The sequence below is a fragment of the Moschus berezovskii genome, chromosome 16, assembly GCF_049115385.1.
Source record: "Moschus berezovskii isolate FMDL1 chromosome 16, NW_MosBer_1.0, whole genome shotgun sequence".
In the NCBI taxonomy this organism is placed as follows: Eukaryota; Metazoa; Chordata; class Mammalia; order Artiodactyla; family Moschidae; genus Moschus; species Moschus berezovskii.
This window is the reverse complement of record NC_142475.1, coordinates 32,777,501-32,798,707: the sequence shown is the minus strand read 5'-3', so window position 1 is coordinate 32,798,707 and position 21,207 is coordinate 32,777,501. Positions and strand designations below refer to the sequence as shown.

General features: G+C 37.2%; 1 protein-coding gene and 1 long non-coding RNA gene across 16 annotated transcripts in view; both read left to right on the top strand.

Annotated features, from left to right (window-relative positions):
- TRPS1 (transcriptional repressor GATA binding 1) overlaps positions 1-21,207 on the top strand; it is a 280,216-nt gene that overhangs the window by 75,255 nt on the left and 183,754 nt on the right. For all 15 annotated transcript variants that reach the window (XM_055432675.2, XM_055432666.2, XM_055432674.2 and 12 more), the window contains one exon: positions 13,689-14,292. In XM_055432675.2, coding sequence (XP_055288650.2) covers positions 13,689-14,292 — 604 coding nt within the window. The remainder of the gene's footprint in view (positions 1-13,688; positions 14,293-21,207) is intronic.
- LOC148775241 (uncharacterized) overlaps positions 14,302-21,207 on the top strand; it is a 43,797-nt gene continuing 36,891 nt past the window's right edge. Inside the window, exon 1 of the long non-coding RNA XR_016039343.1 lies at positions 14,302-21,207. This exon is cut by the window's right edge and continues 20,811 nt beyond it. This is a non-coding gene — a long non-coding RNA (uncharacterized LOC148775241).

The window sequence follows — 21,207 nt, the reverse complement described above, 5'->3', positions numbered from 1 at the left end:
TACCACTGAACCACCCGGGAAGCCCAGTATAAAGCCTGTTTTATAATGAAAGGATGAATATTTTATGTAATTCATTGACTGTTGTATTGAAAGTGAAAAACAGAAAGGTTGGGTACAGAATGGTTGAAACTTTATTGGTTATTTCTTCTCATGGTCACATGGATGACTGGAGCTGGGGCACCCTGCTGAGCCCAGCACTGTTGGATCACATATCCTGTGTATCATCACCCCAGGAAAAGATCCAAATGACCCAGAGGGAGGATAAGGGGAGGGGGGAGGTGGGAGGGGGTTCAGGAAGGGGAACTCATGTACACCCGGGGCAGTTTCATGTCAATGTATGGCAAAACCAATCAATATAATATTGTAAAATAATTAGCCTCCAATAAAAAATTTAAAAAAAATTTTTAAAAATTAAAAAAAAATAAAATAAAAATGCAAAGTACAGTTTGTACTGAATGCTTATGGCTTTTGCACCATCCTAAAAGGTTGAAGGCAATGGCAAGCCACTCCAGTACTCTTGCCTAAAAAATCACATGGATGGAGGAGCCTGGTAGGCTGCAGTCCATGGGGTCGCTATGGGTCAGACACGACTGAGCGACTTCACTTTCACTTTTCACTTTCACACATTGGAGAAGGAAATGGCAACCCACTCCAGTGTTCTTGCCTGGAGAATCCCAGGGACGGGGGAGCCTGGTGGGCTTCCGTCTATGGGGTCACACAGAGTCGGACAAGACTGAAGTGACTTAGCAGCAAAAGGTTGAAAGATTGTTAAGTCAAGTCATCGTAAGTGAAGGACTATCTGTATGCAAATAAATTCAGTCATAGACTGTTGTAGAAAAATTATAATGCCAAGGCAGAGAGACTCCTTAGAGCAGTTAAAGAGAAACAACAGCTCAACTACTCAGAAAACAGTTTTTGGTTAATAGCAGATTTTTATCAGCAATAGTGGAAACCAGAAGAGAGAAGAATACTGTTCACAGTTTGAAGGGGAAAAAAATGTCTACCTAGTGTTGTCTACTTGTCAAAACTATCTTCCAAAACTAAGAGAAAAGACATTTTCACATAAACAAAGACCAGGGAACTGTGAATAATTGTAATTAACAACCATAGCATGCCTAATTTATGCAGTTATAAAGGGATGGACTGAGATATTGGGCAACACTATTATGTTAATTTGCAGGAAGATAGAAGTAGGGTGTTCTAAGGTGCTTGAATTGTCGAGTTAGTCAGAATTTTGTTATGCATATTTTCATCACTTCATGGGAAATAGATGGAAAAACAGTGGAAACAGTGTCAGACTTTATTTTTTTGGGCTCCAAAATCACTGCGGATGCTGATTGCAGCCATGAAATTAAAAGACGCTTACTCCTTGGAAGGAAAGTTATGACCAACCTAGATAGTATATTAAAAAGCAGAGACATTACTTTGCCAACAAAAGTCCGTCTAGTCAAGGCTATGGTTTTTCCCGTGGTCATGAATGGATGTGAGAATTGGACTGTGAAGAAAGCTGATCGCCAAAGAATTGATGCTTTTGAACTGTGGTGCTGGAGAAGACTCTTGAGAGTCCCTTGGACTGCAAGGAGATCCAACCAGTCCATTCTAAAGGAGATCAATCCTGGGTGTTCATTGGAAGGACTGATGCTAAAGCTGAAACTCCAATACTCTGGCCACCTCATGCGACGAGTTGACTCACTGGAAAAGACTTTGATGCTGGGAAAGGTTGGGGGCGGGAGGAGAAGGGGACGACGGAGAATGAGATGGCTGGATGGCATCACCGACTCTGTGGACATGAGTTTGAGTGAACTCCGGGAGTTGGTGATGGACAGGGAGGCCTGGCATGTTGTGATTCATGGGGTCACAGAGAGTCGGACACGACTGAGCGACTGAACTGAACTGAATGAAAGAGTGGGCTTTCCTGGTGGCTCAGAGGTCAGAAATGCCTCCCAATTCAGGCTCTGTGGGTTTGATCCTTGGGTAGGAAAGATCCTTTGGAGAAGGAAATGGCAACCTGCTCTAGTATTCTTGCCTGGAGAATTCCTTGGACAGAGGAGCCTGGTGGGCTACAGTTCATGGTGTCATAAAATAGTAGGATAGGACTCAGCAACTAAATAACAGCAACAAAGGAAAAGAGTAGGAGATGAGTACATGACTTCCAAATGGACAACAAAATAGAGAACACCTATCAAATTCAATCCTTTTTAACGGCAGAAGAGGATACATGGGGAAAAGTGGACAAATAGAATCTTTTTAAAAAGATGGTTAAAAAAAAGCCCATATATCAAAACTCTTGAACCTGTGGGATTAAACTTTCCACTTAAAAATATTATCAGACATTAAAAAAGAATATTTAACTAAAGCTCTGTATAGGTTACACACTTAAAGCATAAGGCTGAGAGTTTGAAAGAACAAAATATACTAAGTTATAGGAGCAAATACAAACCAAATAAAACTTGAGGTAGCTTTACTAATCTCATACAGTTTAGACTCTTAAAAAGTGTATATGGGACAAGTCATTACCAATGAGAAGAGGTTCAGTTCATCAGCAAGATATATTGATTACGGATATATAAAACATGAATATAAAAATATATACGTAAAGGAAAAATTAATCAAGAACTACAGAGAAATGATGACAAACCACAATCACAGTAGCACATTTTAGGAAACCTCCCTTATTAAAGGTGAACAGAAAAAATTTTTTTTCAAAATGTAAAATATTTGAGCAACAAATTAAGAAACTTTGTTTATGTATTTATTTATTTTGGCCACATTCTGAGGCTTCTGGGATCTCAGTTCCCTGACCAGGATTGAACCTGGGCCATGGTAGTGGAATCCCAGAATCCTAACCACTAGGCTACCAGGGAACTCCCTTTTTTTTTTTGAACTTGATTTACTTAAAATACGTAATTTCTACACCCAGCAATTAGAGAATGCCTGTGCTTTTCAAGAAGATATAAAATGCTTATAAAACTTGTCACATACTAAGCCAAAAAGAAATCAGATTTCAAAAAAATAATATATAGAACATACCTTTCTATTCAGTGTAATTAAATTAGACCTTCATAGCAGGAAGATAAGGATAGATGACATCATACAAGGTAGATATTAACCAAAGTAAAAATATGAGGTCATTTTATTTATTCCAGAAAACATAAATGTTAAGACAAAAAGTAAATAACAGGTAAAAAATGGATAAAGTAGATAAAATTTGCCAGAACTTATGAAGCACAGGCTGGAATCAAGGTTGCCGGGAGAAATATCAATAACCTCAGATATGCAGATGACACCACCCTTATGACAGAAAGCGAAGAGGAACTGAAGAGCCTGTTGATGAAAGTGAAAGAGGAGAGTGAAAAAGCTGGCTTGAAACTCAGCAGTCGTGAAACTAAGATCATGTCATCTGGTCCCATCACTTCATGGCAATGAAGGGGGGAAACAATGGGGAAGATGGGAATAATAAATATGGGGAAACAATGGAAACAGTGAGAGACTTAATTTCTTAGGCTCAAAAATCACTGTGGATGGTGACTGCAGCCATGAAATTAAAAGATGCTTGCTCCTTGGAAGAAAAGCTGTCACCAACATAGACAGCATATTAAAAAGCAGAAACATTACCTTGCCAACAAAGGTCTGTCTAGTCAAAGCTATGATTTTTCCAGTAGTCATGTATGAATGTGAGAGTTGGACTATAAAGAAAGCTGAATGCCGAAGAATTGATGCTTTTGAATTGTGGTGTTGAAAAAGACTCTCAAGAGTCTCTTGGACTGCAAGGAGATTCAACCTGTTTATCCTAAAGGAAATCAGTCCTGAATACTCATTGGAAGGACTGAAATGCTGAAGCTGAAGCTCCAATACTTTGGCCACCTGATGTGAAGAACTACTCACTGGAAAAGACCCTGATACTGGGAAAGATTGAAGACAGGAGGAGAAGGGGACGATAGAGGATGAGGTGATTGGATGGCATCACTGACTCAATGGACATGAGTTTGAGTAAACTCTGGGAGTTGGTGATGGATAGGGAAGGCCGGCATGCTGCAGTCCATGGGGTCGCAACGAGTCAGACACGACTGAGCGACTGAACTGAACTGATGACTTTATAAAGTGAATTTATCAAATTCTGGCAATATCAGCTGCTCATATTCCCAAAGATCACATCATTTCAACCCTCAGAAGGAAGCTTCTTGTTTGGGACCACTAGTAAACAAGTGAAAAAAAAAGTTCAGGGTAGTATTTTTTTAAAGAGCAGAACAACCAAAACAAAAATAAAAGGCCAAAACAAACAAGAAAAGACCTCATAATTCATGAGATTAGTTACATGCCTTGCAGATTTTTCATACATGGAATATTATGCAACTATGAATTTGAATAAATGACAACTGAGTACAATGTGGATGTCTTTATAATTTTGACTGAATAAAAACAAATCAAAGGCAACTATTTGTAGCTTCACACCATTACAGAGTTCAAAAACCAGCAAAACAAAACTATATACATATATTCACATATATTTACATATGTTTACACTGTGTATGTGCTTTACATTTATACATTGAACTGCACCATAAATATTATTTTTCCTCCGTAAGTAATATTTTTCCTCTTTTTGTATATATATATGTACATAGACTCTGTGTCACTCTGAATCTCTCTATATGTGAAGAATATATATATCAATCATATTTTACAATTCTATGATTATGTTCCATTTTCACTTTTTGCCAAACCTGTTTATAAGTGTGTATATAATGTGTGTGTGCATATGTGTGACTAACATTATACAGTAAAATTTTAAAATAAAAATGAGGCATCAGTTCTCATCATATACATACAACAAACAATTGAATAAATATTTAACTTCGCTTATCATTAAGGAACTACTTGAAAATCAATGATATTGTCATTATCTATATACTTAACTAGAATGTGGAAAAATGTACATATTTTTTGGTAGTATATGTGATGACAAGCATCTATCTGTTCAGAGTTAAAGTTTGTTAAACAGTGAATATTTTACACATAAAATATACATATCTCAGGTTGAAGGAAATAGCATTAGATGCAGTAGCTGATTAAATTAATGTAGCTACTCTGCAATTTCTAGCTTAAAAGAGCTCTGAGAAGGAGCATGAACTCTGTGCCCTACTAGTTCTGAAGAATAGATTTTATGATAAGCACATAATTATCAACACATCTGAAAAAGCTAAGTACACAGTGCGTTAGTACAGTTTCCAAAAGGGTGCATACCATAATAGTAACATCTACATTTGTGTCTTTTATGTGTCATGTTCTTTTGAACAGTACGTAATAAATCAGTTGCCTGCAAAACTTTGAAATATAATTCAAGTTGAAAATTCCCATTGTGGCACAAAAAGTTACCTAGGATGATATAGTTCATTAAAAAAATAACCCATAATTGTATTACCTTTATTTGGACACATAATTTATTAGAAATTTCAAATTTGATAGTCCTGAAGACTTTATGCAAGAACAATTACTGAGTCTTGGAATAAGAGAAGTGTTAATCATGATTTCCATTTCATATTATGTAAATTATATATATTATATAATTTATTTCCTACATCTTGTTTACTCTCTATTTCATGGAAAGATTTATCTTTCTATTTTGAACATTTGATAGGGACATCTTATTTTTGCAAGTGAATCATAAATTGAGATTTTTTTTTTTTCAGATATGAGATTAGTTGTGTTTTCTCCTACCATGTGAAGGTGAAATCACCCCACACTCTTCTAAAAAAAGGTCCAATTACTCCAAATGAGTAAATACTCATCAGATCATTTCAATTAAGAAATACAGGATGAGCAGGTTGAATGGAATCTTACTCATTCAGAATTTCAGTTTTCATTAGATTATATATTGTGTACTGCCCTTTGCACTTGACTAAGGCTGAACATTCAATTTTCAACATTTAAAAGTTGATTGAACTGGCTATCCACCTACACATCTGTAATCCCTTTTCTTTTTGTCCCTCAAATACTCTCTCCACATGCTTTTCACTCCAACGTTCAGCAGTGCTGGTTACCTCAAGTGCCACACCTGTAGACTTATGACACAAAATGTGACTAATTTTATTAGCTGTCACATCTACTGAACTATATTTCAATTAAGTCACTTCATTTACTCCGCTTTTGACAACTTATTTGTCAGTATTTGTTTACCTGATTACCAAAAAATACCTTGAAGTGGTAATGGATTAGTATTTATACTTTATTCATTTACTTTGATGTTCATTTAGTCATTGAGGCAGAAAAACTGTGCTTAAAACTACTGAAAGTGAAATACAGGTTACTCGGTAAAGGAGAACTTTTTAAGTGATGGCAAAAATAAAAGAGAAAAACAAAGTGCTGCTTAGAGCTGACTCCACAAATACTGTCAGCTGTTCATTATGAAAACTGAAATATACAGATATTATCAGAGTGGAGCAAAAGAGTAGCTTCTTAACTGATTTTTCTAGAATTTAGAAAACCTCAGTTCTTTATGAATTATGAAAATAATTTTTAATCTCTACTAATGAATGAAATGCTTCTACTAGAATAAAAGGCACTGAAATATGAATGGATCTGAAATAAATGCTTTCTATAACACATGAAAACTCTGTCAAGTAGGATAATGAAAAATCATTTTTTTCTCAAAGAAATTTAAGTCACGTGAATCTAGTACGATTTGATTTTTTTATGCAGCTTGATCCAGTTTTCTCTGGAGGCAAAAGATGATTATCTCTTTTATCAAAGTTGATTGTCTTCATTGTCTTTGCATTGGACAAATTGAGATTTTATGAAAGTACATCGGAAACATTGCATAGGACATACTTACACTAAAATATTTGCATATTTTCTGAAGTTCACATTTAACTGGGCATCCTGTGTTTTATCTGACAGCCAGGGCAGGGCGATCTACAGAATGACATCTTTTTTCTTCAGGTAGCATGAAGAGAATATTTGCTATCCAGATGGCAGCAGAGTATAGAATTTAAATGAATGCAAATATATTTGCAGTGTCTTTTAAATTAGTTTTGCTTAATGTAGCTATTGATAGAATTTCTAGAAGTTTTAAAATAATAAAGACTTTATTCAGTGGGCCACTCAAAATATGCCATCTGCAAAATGTCTATATACTCCTTAATATTTCTCTGCTGCGTTATGACTCTGTGTATTAGGTCTAGTGTTCCCTGGGCTGTGGTGGTTCATTCCTTTTGTTATTAAATAAGATATTTATTGACGCTCTGGATGTTCTGGGTGGGGTGGAAGGATGTGTGGGCTTTGATCTTGATTTTCAGGCAATTACAATATAACTGTAAAGTAAGACCCACATGGTTATTTTTTAAATGGGAGCTTTTTAAGTGATGAAATAAATCTTTTTATGCCATCACTTAAATCAAAGGCCATTTTAATAAAAAGCAACGTGAAAAAAATCTTCAGAGGATGACAAAGTTTCATTGTAGCTCAGAAGATGGTAGGTTTACTCTTGGGTTGAGTCATTTGGGAAGTTTTTATGGATGAGAAGGTAGTTAAGGTCGATCTTGAGAAATGAAGGGAAAATTCTCTGACCCTTTTAGAGGTTTTTATATTAACGCTGATAAAATGAAATGCATGTAAGGAGGTTGGAGTGGAGTCCAAACTAATGTAGTTTGTCAGTGACTAAAGTTTTACTCTTCAGTGATGTTTTTTATACTAGGGATTAAAAAAATCTTTTTATTTTGCAGGGGACACAGCAGAATGTTGAAGGTCTTTTCAGTTATTGTTGAGAGAGTGACATAAGTCAGAGAATATGCCCAAATCTTTCAGGAACCAGTTCCTGAATAAGCTAGTAACATTGCCTCTACCGTCTACCACATACATTCAAGAGTAACTGTGGACATGAGCTGAAACGCTGTATCATGCCCTCCATATTCTTTTATGAATTGGCTTGTCTGTACTCCACATTCTTATTTTATGAAGTAGGGATGGAAATAGATACTTTATTTGATTGTTGTCGGATAATATATATAAATGGCCTAGCACTAAAGAATACTGAAAGATGAGCCCCAAACAGTGAAATAAAGAAGATGAATTACTGTTTGGGGATTATGCTTGACAATGTCATGTTTATAGTTTGAGCTTATAAAGCTGTTAGAGTTGACTCTCAGAGGTGGGAGTATGTGCTATAAGAGGGAAAATGATGTTGCTCATCATAAAGAATTCATTTGGGAATGTTCTATCAAATACTGAGTATGTATACTGTGAGTTCATTCCAGTCTAACTAAGACTCATCTTGACTTATTTCTGACCATGGTTTCATGACTCCTGCTATGTAAGGTGTGGTCTGGGAACCAAAAGCATCAGCATTATCTGGGATTTTGTAAGAAACAGAGACTATTGGGTTTGATTTGGCTCCCAAAATCAAAACTTGAATTATAATGAGATTCTCAGGTGAATTTTCTGAATGTTTAAGCACTAAAGAATACTGGGCTTAAGAATAACTGCTCAGATGTTAGCATAGGTGATTGAAAAGTTCATGTAGCAACTTTTGAAAATAGTTTTTTTTACTGTATTTCCTATCATTTATTTGATGAATATTATACAGAGAAAAAAGTCCTTCAGTTCTCTAGAGTATTATGCAGCAAATGCCTTTTCTGCTTTACCTAGTGTTGTTCAATGGCCTGAAAGATGGAGTGCTTTAGCAGTTACTGCTTAATTGTTAAGCTTTGCTCACTTTTCATTAATAGTAGTCACACTCAAAATCTTATGATTCTAAATAACAGAGTAAAGGCATTACCTGTGCTTTATTAGAGTTAGAGGATGGCTTGAGTCTGTTCATTCAGTTGTTTAGAACCAGGATGTATCTACTAATGTAGCTTGTGACTAGCTCTGCATGGGTGTCCCCTGAAGACTGCTAAAAATTCAGATTCTCAGGTTATGCCCAGAGATCTTCACTTAGGCATCTGTGAGATGCTGTAGATATGGGTTCAGTCCCTGGGTGGGTATAGATCCCCTGGAGGAGGAAACAGCAACCCACTCCAGTATTCTTGCCTGGAAACTGCCACGGAGAGAGAATCCTGGTGGGCTGTGGTCAGTGGAGTCGCAACGAGTTGGATATGACTGAGCATAGAGCACAGAGGCTCTGGAATCTGTATAGCTAAGAAACTTCTTCAGTTGCAGCACTGCATGCATCCCATTTTGCAAAACAGTGCTGTAGTTGGTCTCACCTCTGTCCAGTAAAACTTTCCCTTCCCCTAATGTTTTCATCTTTTATCCTCCATGTTTTCATTGTCAATATTGCCATTGATTTCATTAATTTTTATATAAAGCTAAAAATTTAGGCAACTGAGGATAGAAAAATAGAACATCTGTCTGGAAGGTGGCAGTGAAGTCGCTCAGTCATGTCCAGCTCTTTGCCAACCCATGAACTGTAGCCTACCAGGCTCCTCCATACATGGGATTTTCCAGGCAGGAGTACTGGAAGATAGTAGCCCTGTATTCTTGAGTTGATGTAGACGAAATTGACAAGACACTGTTTCTCCATTTTACTTATCTGTAAAATAGGCTTTATACATCAGTGGAACGTGAGATCACATATGGGTGAGTGCTTTGAAGTTTTCAAAAGAAAGGTGTTTGCGTTAAGCTTGTTATTGCCACCTTGCTTTAATATCCTTCCTGTTAATATGTGTTTTTCTTTTCAACGAAAACCCGGTTCTCACTGAGCACTTATCTCTGCAGTTTCTGTCTTCTTCCTGCTTTATTATACAGTTGCATTTGGACAGTCCTCCAGTTCCTGTCTTGGTTTTACCTTTGATCATTCAGAATAGGAACTCCTCTGTGGGCATATCAGAACAGCTCTTGCTGAGACCTGTAAGAAATCAGAGAGTTGTCTCTTGGGGCAGGGACTTGGAACTAGAAAACCTAGAAGTCCCAGACATCTTATTTCAGTGTGATACTTTGTGATGAATTCATTGCCTAGAAGAGACACACCCAGAACTCTTTATATATTTAGGAGGACATGTCAGTGAAATACTGGATAAAGGTTAGGTGTATTCATCTTTATTTGGTGAAGGAATAGGTTGGTTCAAGGACATTTCTAGATTGCAGTGTAAAGTAGATATTGATGGGACATAATCTTAGTTACTGAGATATATTACTAGATATAGTATGGTTTTAAACCACCTTACTGAATATACTCACAATGCATCCCCACCTCTGAAGATTGTAATAAAGCACAGGTAATGCCATTTCTATCTTTGTTATTCAGAATTTTAAGATTATGGATAATAGTACTCATTATTATTGAAAAAAGAGTAAGACTTGACAATTAAGTCAACTGCTAAACTGCCTCATATTTGAGGCATTGAATACCACTAGGTGAAGCTGAAAAGGCATAATATACATTCTACCTGGTAATGTCTTAAAACAAACAATCTTCTAGGAAATAAACATAGTTTTAAGAGTGATGTCTATCATAGTTAAGGTACATGGGAGAATAGAAAAGAATGATACCAAATTACCATTTGGTACAATACCAAACCAAAGTTTCAGCTCCTTTGAACGGAGTATGGAATGCAGATTGACATATAAGCTTCCCTTTATTTAATTTTAGGATTTATATTGATTAACTCATATCAGAGGCATTATTATTTTCATTTTGCAGGTGAGGAAATTGAGGCTGGTTCAGTAAATATCCAAAGTTGCATATAGAGTAAAATACAGAGCCAAGACCGAAATTTAGGCGTTCTGTTTCTAGCAGCTCTTAAGTGGACTAAATTGCTCCTCTAGTAAGAACTGTGAGTCTGCTGTTTTAAAATAATTTTGTCATGTTGTACTCAAGAATCTTTTATTTCCTCTCCTGTTTGTTTAATCTTTCTCCTTGTTGCCCTAAAATGAATTGTCTTTATTTCTTTAAATAACATCACTGTAATTCTTGGGAACATTTGCCCTTTGGAATTTTTTGGTCCTTTGGTAGAAGTAGCAGTGGCCATTTATAGTCTTAATTTATAGGCACGGATTTCATGACAGACTTTAAGCAGAGACTCCACCATGTCAGGGAAACCATCAGCATACTTGCCAGAGTGGGTTGTGAGCTCATTAGAACTGTCTTGGGATGTAGGTCAATCAAAGCCTGTGAATGTGCTTCCTGATGGTGGGTTTTGTTTATGTTCAATTTTCCGGATTGAATAGACCATGTGGTATATCTTCAGTAGGGTATTTCCTGGATATATTTAGACCTTTAACCGTTCCGATAATTCATTTTTATCTGTCTGATCAAGCTTTGTAAAACTAAGCTAACAATTTGGGGATACAGTTTGAGTTTAGGAGTTTATATTCCATTGGATGATAATCAGATATAGTTAGTGGTAGGAAGGTTCTCTGAATGAGGTTCCCAGATGTTCTAAGTCTGAGATTTTGAGTCTTGCCTGTTGTCCTTTGTGATTTTAAATGTTTCAAGTTTTCTGGCTTTGATTTTGGTGGCAAGATTCATGTGTATATTTTCTCCTTAACAGCAGGCTTTTTTCACTTGAGAATAATTTATCTTAATATTATATTTTTATGGTCAATTCATGATAAAATTTTTTTATCATTTATTGTTTATCTTCTTGTTTTACTTTTGCTACTTAATGGAGAAAAATAAGAGAAAAAAAGATTGAAACAGCCTCCTTAAAAAGTAAAACTTTATCCTTCTTTATTCAACCAAATGTAAGCTCTTAATGATAAGAAGATAATCATGTACTGAGTTAATTGCTCTCAACAAATATTGGTGGAGATTTTGTTACATGTCTTAATACCTTTGAGTTTTGTTTCCTTAAAATGAGAATGTTGTTTTGGATTCTCAGCCATCAGACAGGTCTCGGAATGAAGTCATCCAATACGAAAACTATTAAAAGTCCCAAAGCTATTAGAGCACACATTTAACTAAGCTCTGCTTAGTAGCCTTACATTTGCTTCCCTTTCTCTGAAGACACCTACCTCCTTGCCATGGTCCACAAAACTCTAGATGATTCTCAAGTTGTTGATTATTAGCTTTCTCTTACTTATTCCTCTCAAACATCGGTGGCCTCTTTTAGTATCTCAGACTTGCTAGAATGTACTGCCCTTTCCCTTCCCTCCTTCTCCAAGGATAGCTCTTTTCTATTATTTCTTTGTTGTGGTTCCCTCAGAAAGGCCTTCCTGGCATCCTTAAGGAGCCCTTCCACCCCACTGTCACCCCATGCATTTCATTCTTAGCGTTTATCACTCTTTGTCCTCACATATTTGTAGTCTAATATGAAGCTTGTCATTCCTGACTAGACTCTAAACACCAGGTGGACACAGCCTATGTGCCTTGTATTCCCCCGTGTGTGCCGAGTGCCTCACAGAGTAATACTGTGATGGTTATCTACAGATTACATAGACCAGTACCTATTCTGCCTGAGCTGTTGAGCAATAGCTCTCAAAACTTATTTTGTTACTTTATTTCAAATTGTAACTCCTAACATATTATATCAGTGGAGGAGCAAGTGTTTCACATGGTTGTTTAATAAGAGAGCCATACAGGGTTTTTACAACTAAAGAATGTATGCCTCATTCTGAGTTGTTTTGTGCACCTTTCCAGTATGCCCTTTAGGATACACTGCCTCTGTTCTTCTTTATTAAACAAACATTTGTCTTCATTTAACAGTTACTGTTCTGTCTTTAGCAGCAGGAGATGCTACAAAAGCCAACAATAAGGTCTCCTTGTTTTAGGCCTTATAAAAAGAAAATATATACATAACCCCACATTCACACACCCTCCTTAAATGAATATATCTGTATAGCGCCTATCATGCTGCTTGGCACCCAAGAGATATTCACCTGGTCAAATGTTCATAAGTCCTTACAGTTAAAAAAACTTTGTCTTAAAAGTTTTTTGAGCTTCTGATATATCTTACTTACTGGATTATATAGGGTGCATGCTCAGTTGTGTCTGACTTTTTGTATCCTGGACAGTAGCCCGCCAGACTCTTCTGTCCATGGGATTTTCCAGGCAAGAATACAGGAGTGGGTTGCCATTTTCTCCTCCAGAGGATCTTCCTGACTCAGGGATCGAACCTGCACCTCCTGGATTGGCAGTTGGATTCTTTACCACTGAGCCTCCTCGGAAGCCCTAGCTTACATAGGGTAGTCAACTACATTTGGTTGATTCAGTGGATTTGAATTTATGATAGAAAAGAACATTGTAATCGGTTTGGTATAATTTATTTTAATTTATAGAAAGGCTGCATAGAATTTCAGCACTAGAAATGTATGTATATTTAGAGTGAAAAGTATGTTTAGTTTAAATAAGCAGAAACAGAAAAGTCCATTGATGAAATCAGGTGTAAAAATTTATGAATTTCTTTTAAATAATATAGAACTGATGAGTATGCAGTCACGGTAAAATGAACAGAGCAGGTCCTTCAATAATAAAGCACATCAACCAGTTTTAATTGTGGCTCGGCTGGTGTGTGCATACAGAAGTGTGTCTGTGTGTTCATATCCCTGCTATTGCTAATATAACAAACGGGAATAGTGCATGCCTTACCTCGAAATAAGAGGCCAGTTTAGTATATGCCAGTTTCTGGGTGCTGAGAAGACTGTATTTCGTTCTGCCTATTACGTTACAGGGGATAAAATTCAGGTGCTTGAAGACGATTTTTTTAAGCTCTCTGTGCTAGACTCAGAGTGACGGTTTTCTTCTCCTGCAGGAGAGCACACAGCTGCTACAAATGCCGTCAGTGCAGTTTTACAGCTGCCGAGACTCAGTCACTACTGGAGCACTTCAACACTGTTCACTGCCAGGAACAAGACAGCACTACAGCCAACGGCGAAGAGGACGGCCATGCCGTCTCCAGCATCAAGGAGGAACCCAAGATTGACCTCAAGGTCTACAGTCTGCTCAGTCCAGACTCTAAAATGGGAGAGCCAATTGCTGAGAGTGTGGTGAAGAGGGAGAAGCTCGAAGACAAGGATGGGCTGAAAGAAAAGGCTTGGGCTGAGAGTTCAAGCGATGACCTTCGCGGCGTGACTTGGAGAGGGGCGGACATCCTACGGGGCAGCCCCTCTTATACCCAAGCCAGCCTGGGACTCCTGACCCCTGTGTCCGGCCCCCAGGAGCCGGCGAAGACTCTAAGGGATAGCCCGAGCGTCGAGGCCGCCCACCTGGCGCGCCCCATTTACGGCCTGGCTGTGGACACCAAGGGCTTCCTGCAGGGGGCGCCCGCGGGCGGAGAGAAGGCCGGCGCCCTCCCCCAGCAGTATCCGGCATCTGGAGAGAGCAAGTCCAAGGATGAATCCCAGTCCCTGTTACGGGTAGGAAGGTTTCATTTTCTTAAATAATCCTTTTTATCTTAAAGGGAAAGCTGGGGGAGCCCACATTCTCCAGACTTAGTATCATGCCTTTAACCAAGTGCAACTCAATGATGCGAGTCCACCTGGGGGTTTATAGGTAATCCGGCCGAAGTGGGAGGAAGCAGCTGCCGGGCCTTTGTGTGTACGCGACACACACTTGATCGTGTGGGGCAGAAGTCACTTGTTTGTCACTGCGTTCAGCTCTGATTGAATGTTTGTTAATCATTCCTGGTGGTTATGCAACACGGCGAGGGTGCTTGCGGAAAAGCGAGGCTCGGAATCCCAGAAGGATACACATCTGTTACCTTAAAATGACAAAATGGCTTTGAAGTTTTGAAGTGGTGTGACTCAGTTGATGGTTAATAAGGAATGTAGCAGAGATGTAAATCACTAAGAATGCAAAGCCCTTGGTGAGATATAAATACAGAAATGTGGTGTTTTTAAAACTCATAGTATAGTTATGTATACATGCTAGTTGTGTTATTGCCAAAAGGAGGGAAAAAAAATGAGATAGACCTAAGTGTGAATGCTGTGAAGAGTATCCAAAGAAGAGAACCATGAATTATATATTATTGGGCTCTTGTAGGGAGAAAGACATAGTCCTACCTGGAAAAAACAAAACAAAAGCTCTCTAAGATCCTTGAGCACTCTCTTCATGCTGTGTAGACTGTGACTTGTCAAGGAATATTTAGATTTTGAAAATTTGTGAGAACCCAGTTGAATGATGCTTGCCTTTTGCCTAAGGCATCACCACTTCGGCATCTCACCTTGACTCTGAGAAAGTTTTGAGCTTTCAGGCTAATTTCAAAGCTTTGTTCCTGCCTGGAAGGTAGAATCAGAAATCAGATAACCTTTACAAAAGAGCTGGTTAGGAAATACAGTTCAGACAGCCCAGTACTTTGACCTGGAAGTTAGAGACCGCTGAGTTCTCTTTGGATATATTCTGGGGAGAAAAATTACTCTTCCCAAGGATGACTTGGCTACTCTGCTCTCGTTTCCTGCAGTCTCTAAAGCCTGTCTGTGCTTCTCGAGTTTTCTCTAGTAGCATTGAGAAATGCTCCTTAGAGGAGCACAATTAATTGTAAAAGCTGTTACCTTTCCTGGCTGCAGTCATGCCCTGAAGCTAAGGAAGGGCTTGAATGCCGAAGAGGAGATGCCTCCTTGTGCGCTGAGAGACAAAGAATCCTTCCTGCCTACCGGGAAGGAGCGAGTTGAACTAAGTAACTGCAAAGAAGAGAAATAGTTCTTTTCAAGTGGGTGCTCAATTTAGGGAGCTTCTTTCTTATAATATGCAATTTATCATTGTACGTGCTCATCATTTTCTTAGGGAGTCAGGACTCTTTTGATCTCAAGTGGCTATAAGGCAGGAAGGACATGCCCTAGGATTTTTAAATTTTAGGTTGCCTCTTGATAGTGTGGTGGAATTGATGGCCTTACATATGTATCACTAGAGCTCTGATTGTTCGCCCCCCCACCCCACACTTAACAGTGTCTTTTCATCCATGACATCTTCATTTGGTATCAAATTATGTGACTCTTTTAGACTGTTTCTGGAATGTTACCTTTTCTGCCTCTATTTGTGTACACTTAAGAATTTGGAGTGAGCAGTAATTTATGAAGCAGTGCAGCCTAAAGTCTGAACTGGATAGTTCTATTCTTTAAGCAGCCTGAAGATGATAATACTTTTCTAAAAAAAAAAAAAATTGTTTTTCTCATTTCCTCCACTTCCTTAATTCCCTGATTTCAACTTTCTATTGCATCATTTCAACTGTCTTTTCAGTTCCTCTGAATTAGGTGCTGAAGTAGGAAATCTTCAGCGAGAGGCTACTTAACTATGTTTTATAATGACTATCAGATTCCTCACTGTAGGGTTTGTGATACTTAAAGGGCATCATTTACTAAATTTTGAGAGCTGACTCCCAGAAATATAATACATGCATATATATATATGCACACACACACACACACACACATATATATATATATTTTAAAGTGTCTTGGATCATTCTTCTGTAATTTCAGTAACATTTGAATCTTTAAAATTTATATTTTCATTGGACTTGACTCGTGGTTTTGAAAGTCATCCGTTTTATTGGACGTTTGGGACAGTAAGTGTTAGCTTATTTGATTTATTGTGAAATATTTAGTGTATGAACTGAATTTAAAAGTTTTAATGTGCACATAAATTGCTGATTAACCTTTTAAAATGCTTGTGAGAATTTAGAACCAGAGCCCATTCTTACTGTGAATTTGACCAGAATTTTACTTTGGTGGTAATTAGTGTCACTAAGTTACCATGGCAAATACATACTTCTCAGTTCTTGTCTCTGCCATTAGTCAGAGGAAACCCAAAAGAGTATCACCATCGTATTTACTAAGGCCAAAACAAAGTACTTTAATTGTGGAATTTTAGAGGTCCCATAAAAAGTTATAAATACACAATTGAAATATGCAAACACAATTTAAATGTTTTAAATGAAAATACAGTGGTCTTTGTAAATATATATCTACAGAATGTTATTCATACTTGAATTTAAATAGTAGAATGGGACTTGAAATTAACTTGCTGTTTGGCATGTTTGTTTCAAAATAGTAAGAGATTTAAGAAATGGAAAGGAAGTTTTAAAGTGATTTTAAATCTGATATATCATTAGTAGAAAAAGTATATTTATAAATACATTTATTCATGTAGTTTCTAATACTAAAATAAAAATGTGACCATCATCTTTGGCTATTGTGCAGAGTGGTATCGAGAATTGAGTATGGAAAATATTAATTTAAAATAGTTTAACACTATGCTGGTAAATAATGGAAACATTTTTTAACACATTATTAACTGGGGGATTTTTGCAGAAACTTAACGCCTGTGGCATTAATACATCTCCCGTCAATAATGTGTTAAGGGTAAGCTGACTGGAGATAGTTATGTCACAAAGCATGTAATTATAATGTTGCTTGCAGTATACTAGTTTTTCTGATACTTGTTTCTAACTGGTTGTAGTTATGAAATTTTACTGCACTCCAAGTGAGGAAGGAAATGTAAGAATCACAGAGAAGAGCTCAAGTTTCAAAATATTCATTAGTTTTCTTCACTTCTTTTTTCTCTTTCTTTTTTTCAATAGATCAGTGTTTGGCTTTTAATTTTATACTCAGTGGCAGCTCATATATGTATATTTTTATTCAGTGTATGTCTTTAGATTTCCCTTGTTACTAGTATGAAATTGATCTTGTTATAAAAATGTCTAAATGGTGTATGTGACCTGTGTTTATCATTGTGCTTTGAATATGGTAGGGAACACATTAACATAAGCTTCATCTTGTAAATTGTTTTATGAAAATTGGATTTTTCTGTGGATTAACAGTATTTCTATAAAACATTTTTTCCCTTTTATGAGTAGAAATATTAAACTCTGTAGATACTTTGCTAGAAATAGTCCAAGTGTACAGGTAAACTTTAACTGTTCCTCTTTTAAAACTTCTAGATCTTTTAAAACATGAATAAGCTCCTGAAAATGTTTTGAATATGCAACATTGAAGTTTAACTCCGTGAAGAGGTTAACATATTTAATACTGCCTTGCTGAAAGCAAAATTAATTGGTTTTGTATTCAAATAGATATTCCCTTCTCATTTTAAACTAAACAGCCTAGTATAGTCTTAACTCAGTGTAGTCAGGTGCTGTTTTCTGACCAGCATCTTGTAGAAATTTTATTTTCACAAGAGTGTTGTTTTTTGGTAGCTTTCTTATGCAGATGTAACTGTATTCATTTTATTATTTCCTGGTTGAGAAATTCTAGGTTTCATTCTTGTAATTAACATTTTAGATTGGACTGTATAACACAGAAAGCTTTGTCTTTTAGCTGATAACCACATTAAAAGGAACCAAACACCTGTCATTAAATTTCACAAAGATTTTGCCAATTTTTTTTTTTAATAAAATGCAGACATATAAACTTTTGGTTGGCAGATCTTTACTTTATGTAGTAAACTTCTCCAAGTCATGTCAGAATAGAATGTCACAGTCAGATAACTGATAGTCTCTAATTCTCCCATCGGTGCAAATGCCCTAGTTATCAGTCCACTTTGCTCTTGCCCCTAGGCGAAAAATAAATCTGTTTGTGATTGATTTTAGTTTGCAGTGTGCATTTATTTAGGGAAGTTTGTCTATTTTAGCATGTACCTTTTGCACTGCTTGGTTTTGACAGAGATGTCTGGCCAGGGCTGTGGAGTTGAGTTTCAAGTTCTGGGTGTTGAGATCCAAGTTGAACCATTGGCTCAAAGAAAGGGCCTCTCGGGATCCTGTTCATCTGTATCCCAGAGAGGATCACGATGCCAGCCATCCTCCCAAGAGTGCTGCACAACTTAGTTAATTAATGTTTGTCAGGCCATTTGAGATTGTCAGATGCAAGGTTCTAGATAAGTGCAAAGGAGTATGATGATTTGTTCATTTTGTAAATGTGATACCAAGACAGTACAAAGCAGGTGTTATTTCCCTCTTTCTTCAGAGGCGTTAAATTTATAGTTTAAAGATTGTTGATACCGGACAGTCCATTGAGATGCAAAAATGTTCTTTTGGGGACAGTCCATTGGCAGCCAAACAGACGTTTAAACAAGCAACATTGTTGAATGCCTCTACAACCACTGACAGAAGATCGCAGGAACTTCTTTTAAACTAAAGATGATCTTTAGTGAGAAGTCTGATATTTATTGTTTTGCTTCATGTTTCATGAAAATAGAAGCAGCTATCATTTAAGAACTGTTGTCTTAACATAGTGTTTAGATACGTATTTTCCTGATTCCATTTGAATTTTTTACTTGCATATGTCAAATACCATAGAGAAGGTCTAAACCAGGACAAATGGGGAGTATGTACTTCTCTGATCATTAGCTATGAAATATTAGTTTATAAGCCATGTTGGTGAAGTTTCTTTTGAGGTAACTTGATATTTGTTTTGCCTAAGAATAAAATATTAAAAACCATTGACTCTATCCAGAGATGAACAATCCTTGTACATTGTAAGATTATGATTTAAAACAGTATGATTTAAATTCAAGAATATAATAGGTTTATTTTAAAAATAAAAGTCATTCATCCACTTAGTTTTTGTTTAATAGTGAACATAATCATTTTGTTTTTATTAAAGAAAATCTAGGTAGTTTTTTTCCCCTTTATTGGCTATTTATCTTTTACATTTAGTATACCATATTTGACAATAGATCACTACTAAAATCAACTTGATACGTATATGTTTGACCAATGGGATTTTCTGTTATTCTACTTTCTTTCTTTTAAGTCAGCTTCCCTGGCTTAAGTATTTTTTAAAAGTGCATTTTTTTCCTCTTTTTTGTAACCTAGGCTTTTTGTGTAGTCTGGCATAGATCTGCTGGCCCAGGTTTCTAAGGCAGGGGAAGCAGATGTATCTTTGAGTGAATTGGGCTGTAAGTTTGTAGTCGCTGTGAAATGGTATCCTTCAGCACAGTTATCTGTTAATTATTTCCTGTATAACTATCTTTTGCTTGGCTTCCTTTTTTTTTTCACAGACGGCATGAGTCAGAAGATAACAGGGCCCAAAAAGGACCCTATTGTTGAATGTTCTTAGATGTTGGAAGTGAACAGTATTCAGAAAGTGGCCCAAGTTTCAAGAACACAGATGCAGAATGATTCAAAAGTGTGTCAGCCATGAGCTACACACAGCCTTGGAGTGAATCTTAATGTTCTTCTGGCAAAGTCCAGTCTGATAGATGGATAGATTTCATAGAAGTGTTGATTATCTAAAATCCAGGAAAATTTTTTACCTTGGATTTCTGTGTGTTTTTTTATTTGCTTCCACCAAAAAAAAAAAAAAAAAGAAAATATTGTTTCCATTGTTATAATCTTTTACTCTCCTTTTCCTTTGATTCTGTTAGTGAACTTGCATTAAGTGTTTGTGGACAAGCATGTTGATTACTGGGATGGTCTACGAATAAACTCAAGGAAACTTGGCCAGCAGGACCTGGTGTGGTTGTGTTACTAGCTCAAGGAGATTCAAATAGTTTCAGTGAACTTCCAGGAACCTGTTTCCTTTATTTTGGTGAAGCAACATTTACATTTATGTTGTGTTGTGCTAGTCCCCCAGTGGTGTCCAGTGACTCTTTGTGACCCCATGGACTGTAGCCTGCCAGGCTCTCATTCATAGATGTTTGTGAAAGTGAAAGTAGCTCAGTCCTGTCCGACTCTTTGCGACCCCATGGACTATAGAGTCCATGGAATTCTCCAGGCCAGAATACTGGAGTGGGTTGCCATTTCCTTCTCCTAGGGATCTTCCCAATCCAGGGATCAAACCCAGGTCTCCTGCATTGCAGGCGGATTCTTTACCAGCTGACCTACAAGGGAAGCCCTTATGCTGCTGCTGCTGCTGCTAAGTCGTTTCAGTCGTGTCCGACTCTGTGCGACCCCGTAGACGGAAGCCCACCAGGCTCCCCTGTGCCTGGGATTCTCCAGGCAAGAACACTGGAGTGGGTTGCCATTTCCTTCTCCAATGCGTGAAAGTGAAAAGTGAAAGTGAGGTTGCTCAGTTGTGTCCGACTGAGTGACCCCACGGACTGCAGCCCACCAGGCTCCTCCATCCATGGGATTTTCTAGGCAAGAGGACTGGAGTGGCTTGCCATTGCGTTCTCCGGGAAACCCTTATAGTTATCTTTAACTATAATTTACAAATAGAATTGAATCTGGATGATGACCTTATTTGGAAAAAATCCATAATATTCATTTTGTGATACATTTTTATTCTGTTATCAGTTATTAGAAATAAGGCAAAGGAATCTTACTTTCATCTTATTTTTGTAAGGACAGGACATTTGTAAGTTGGGAGGTATCATCTCACATGTTAGGATGATCA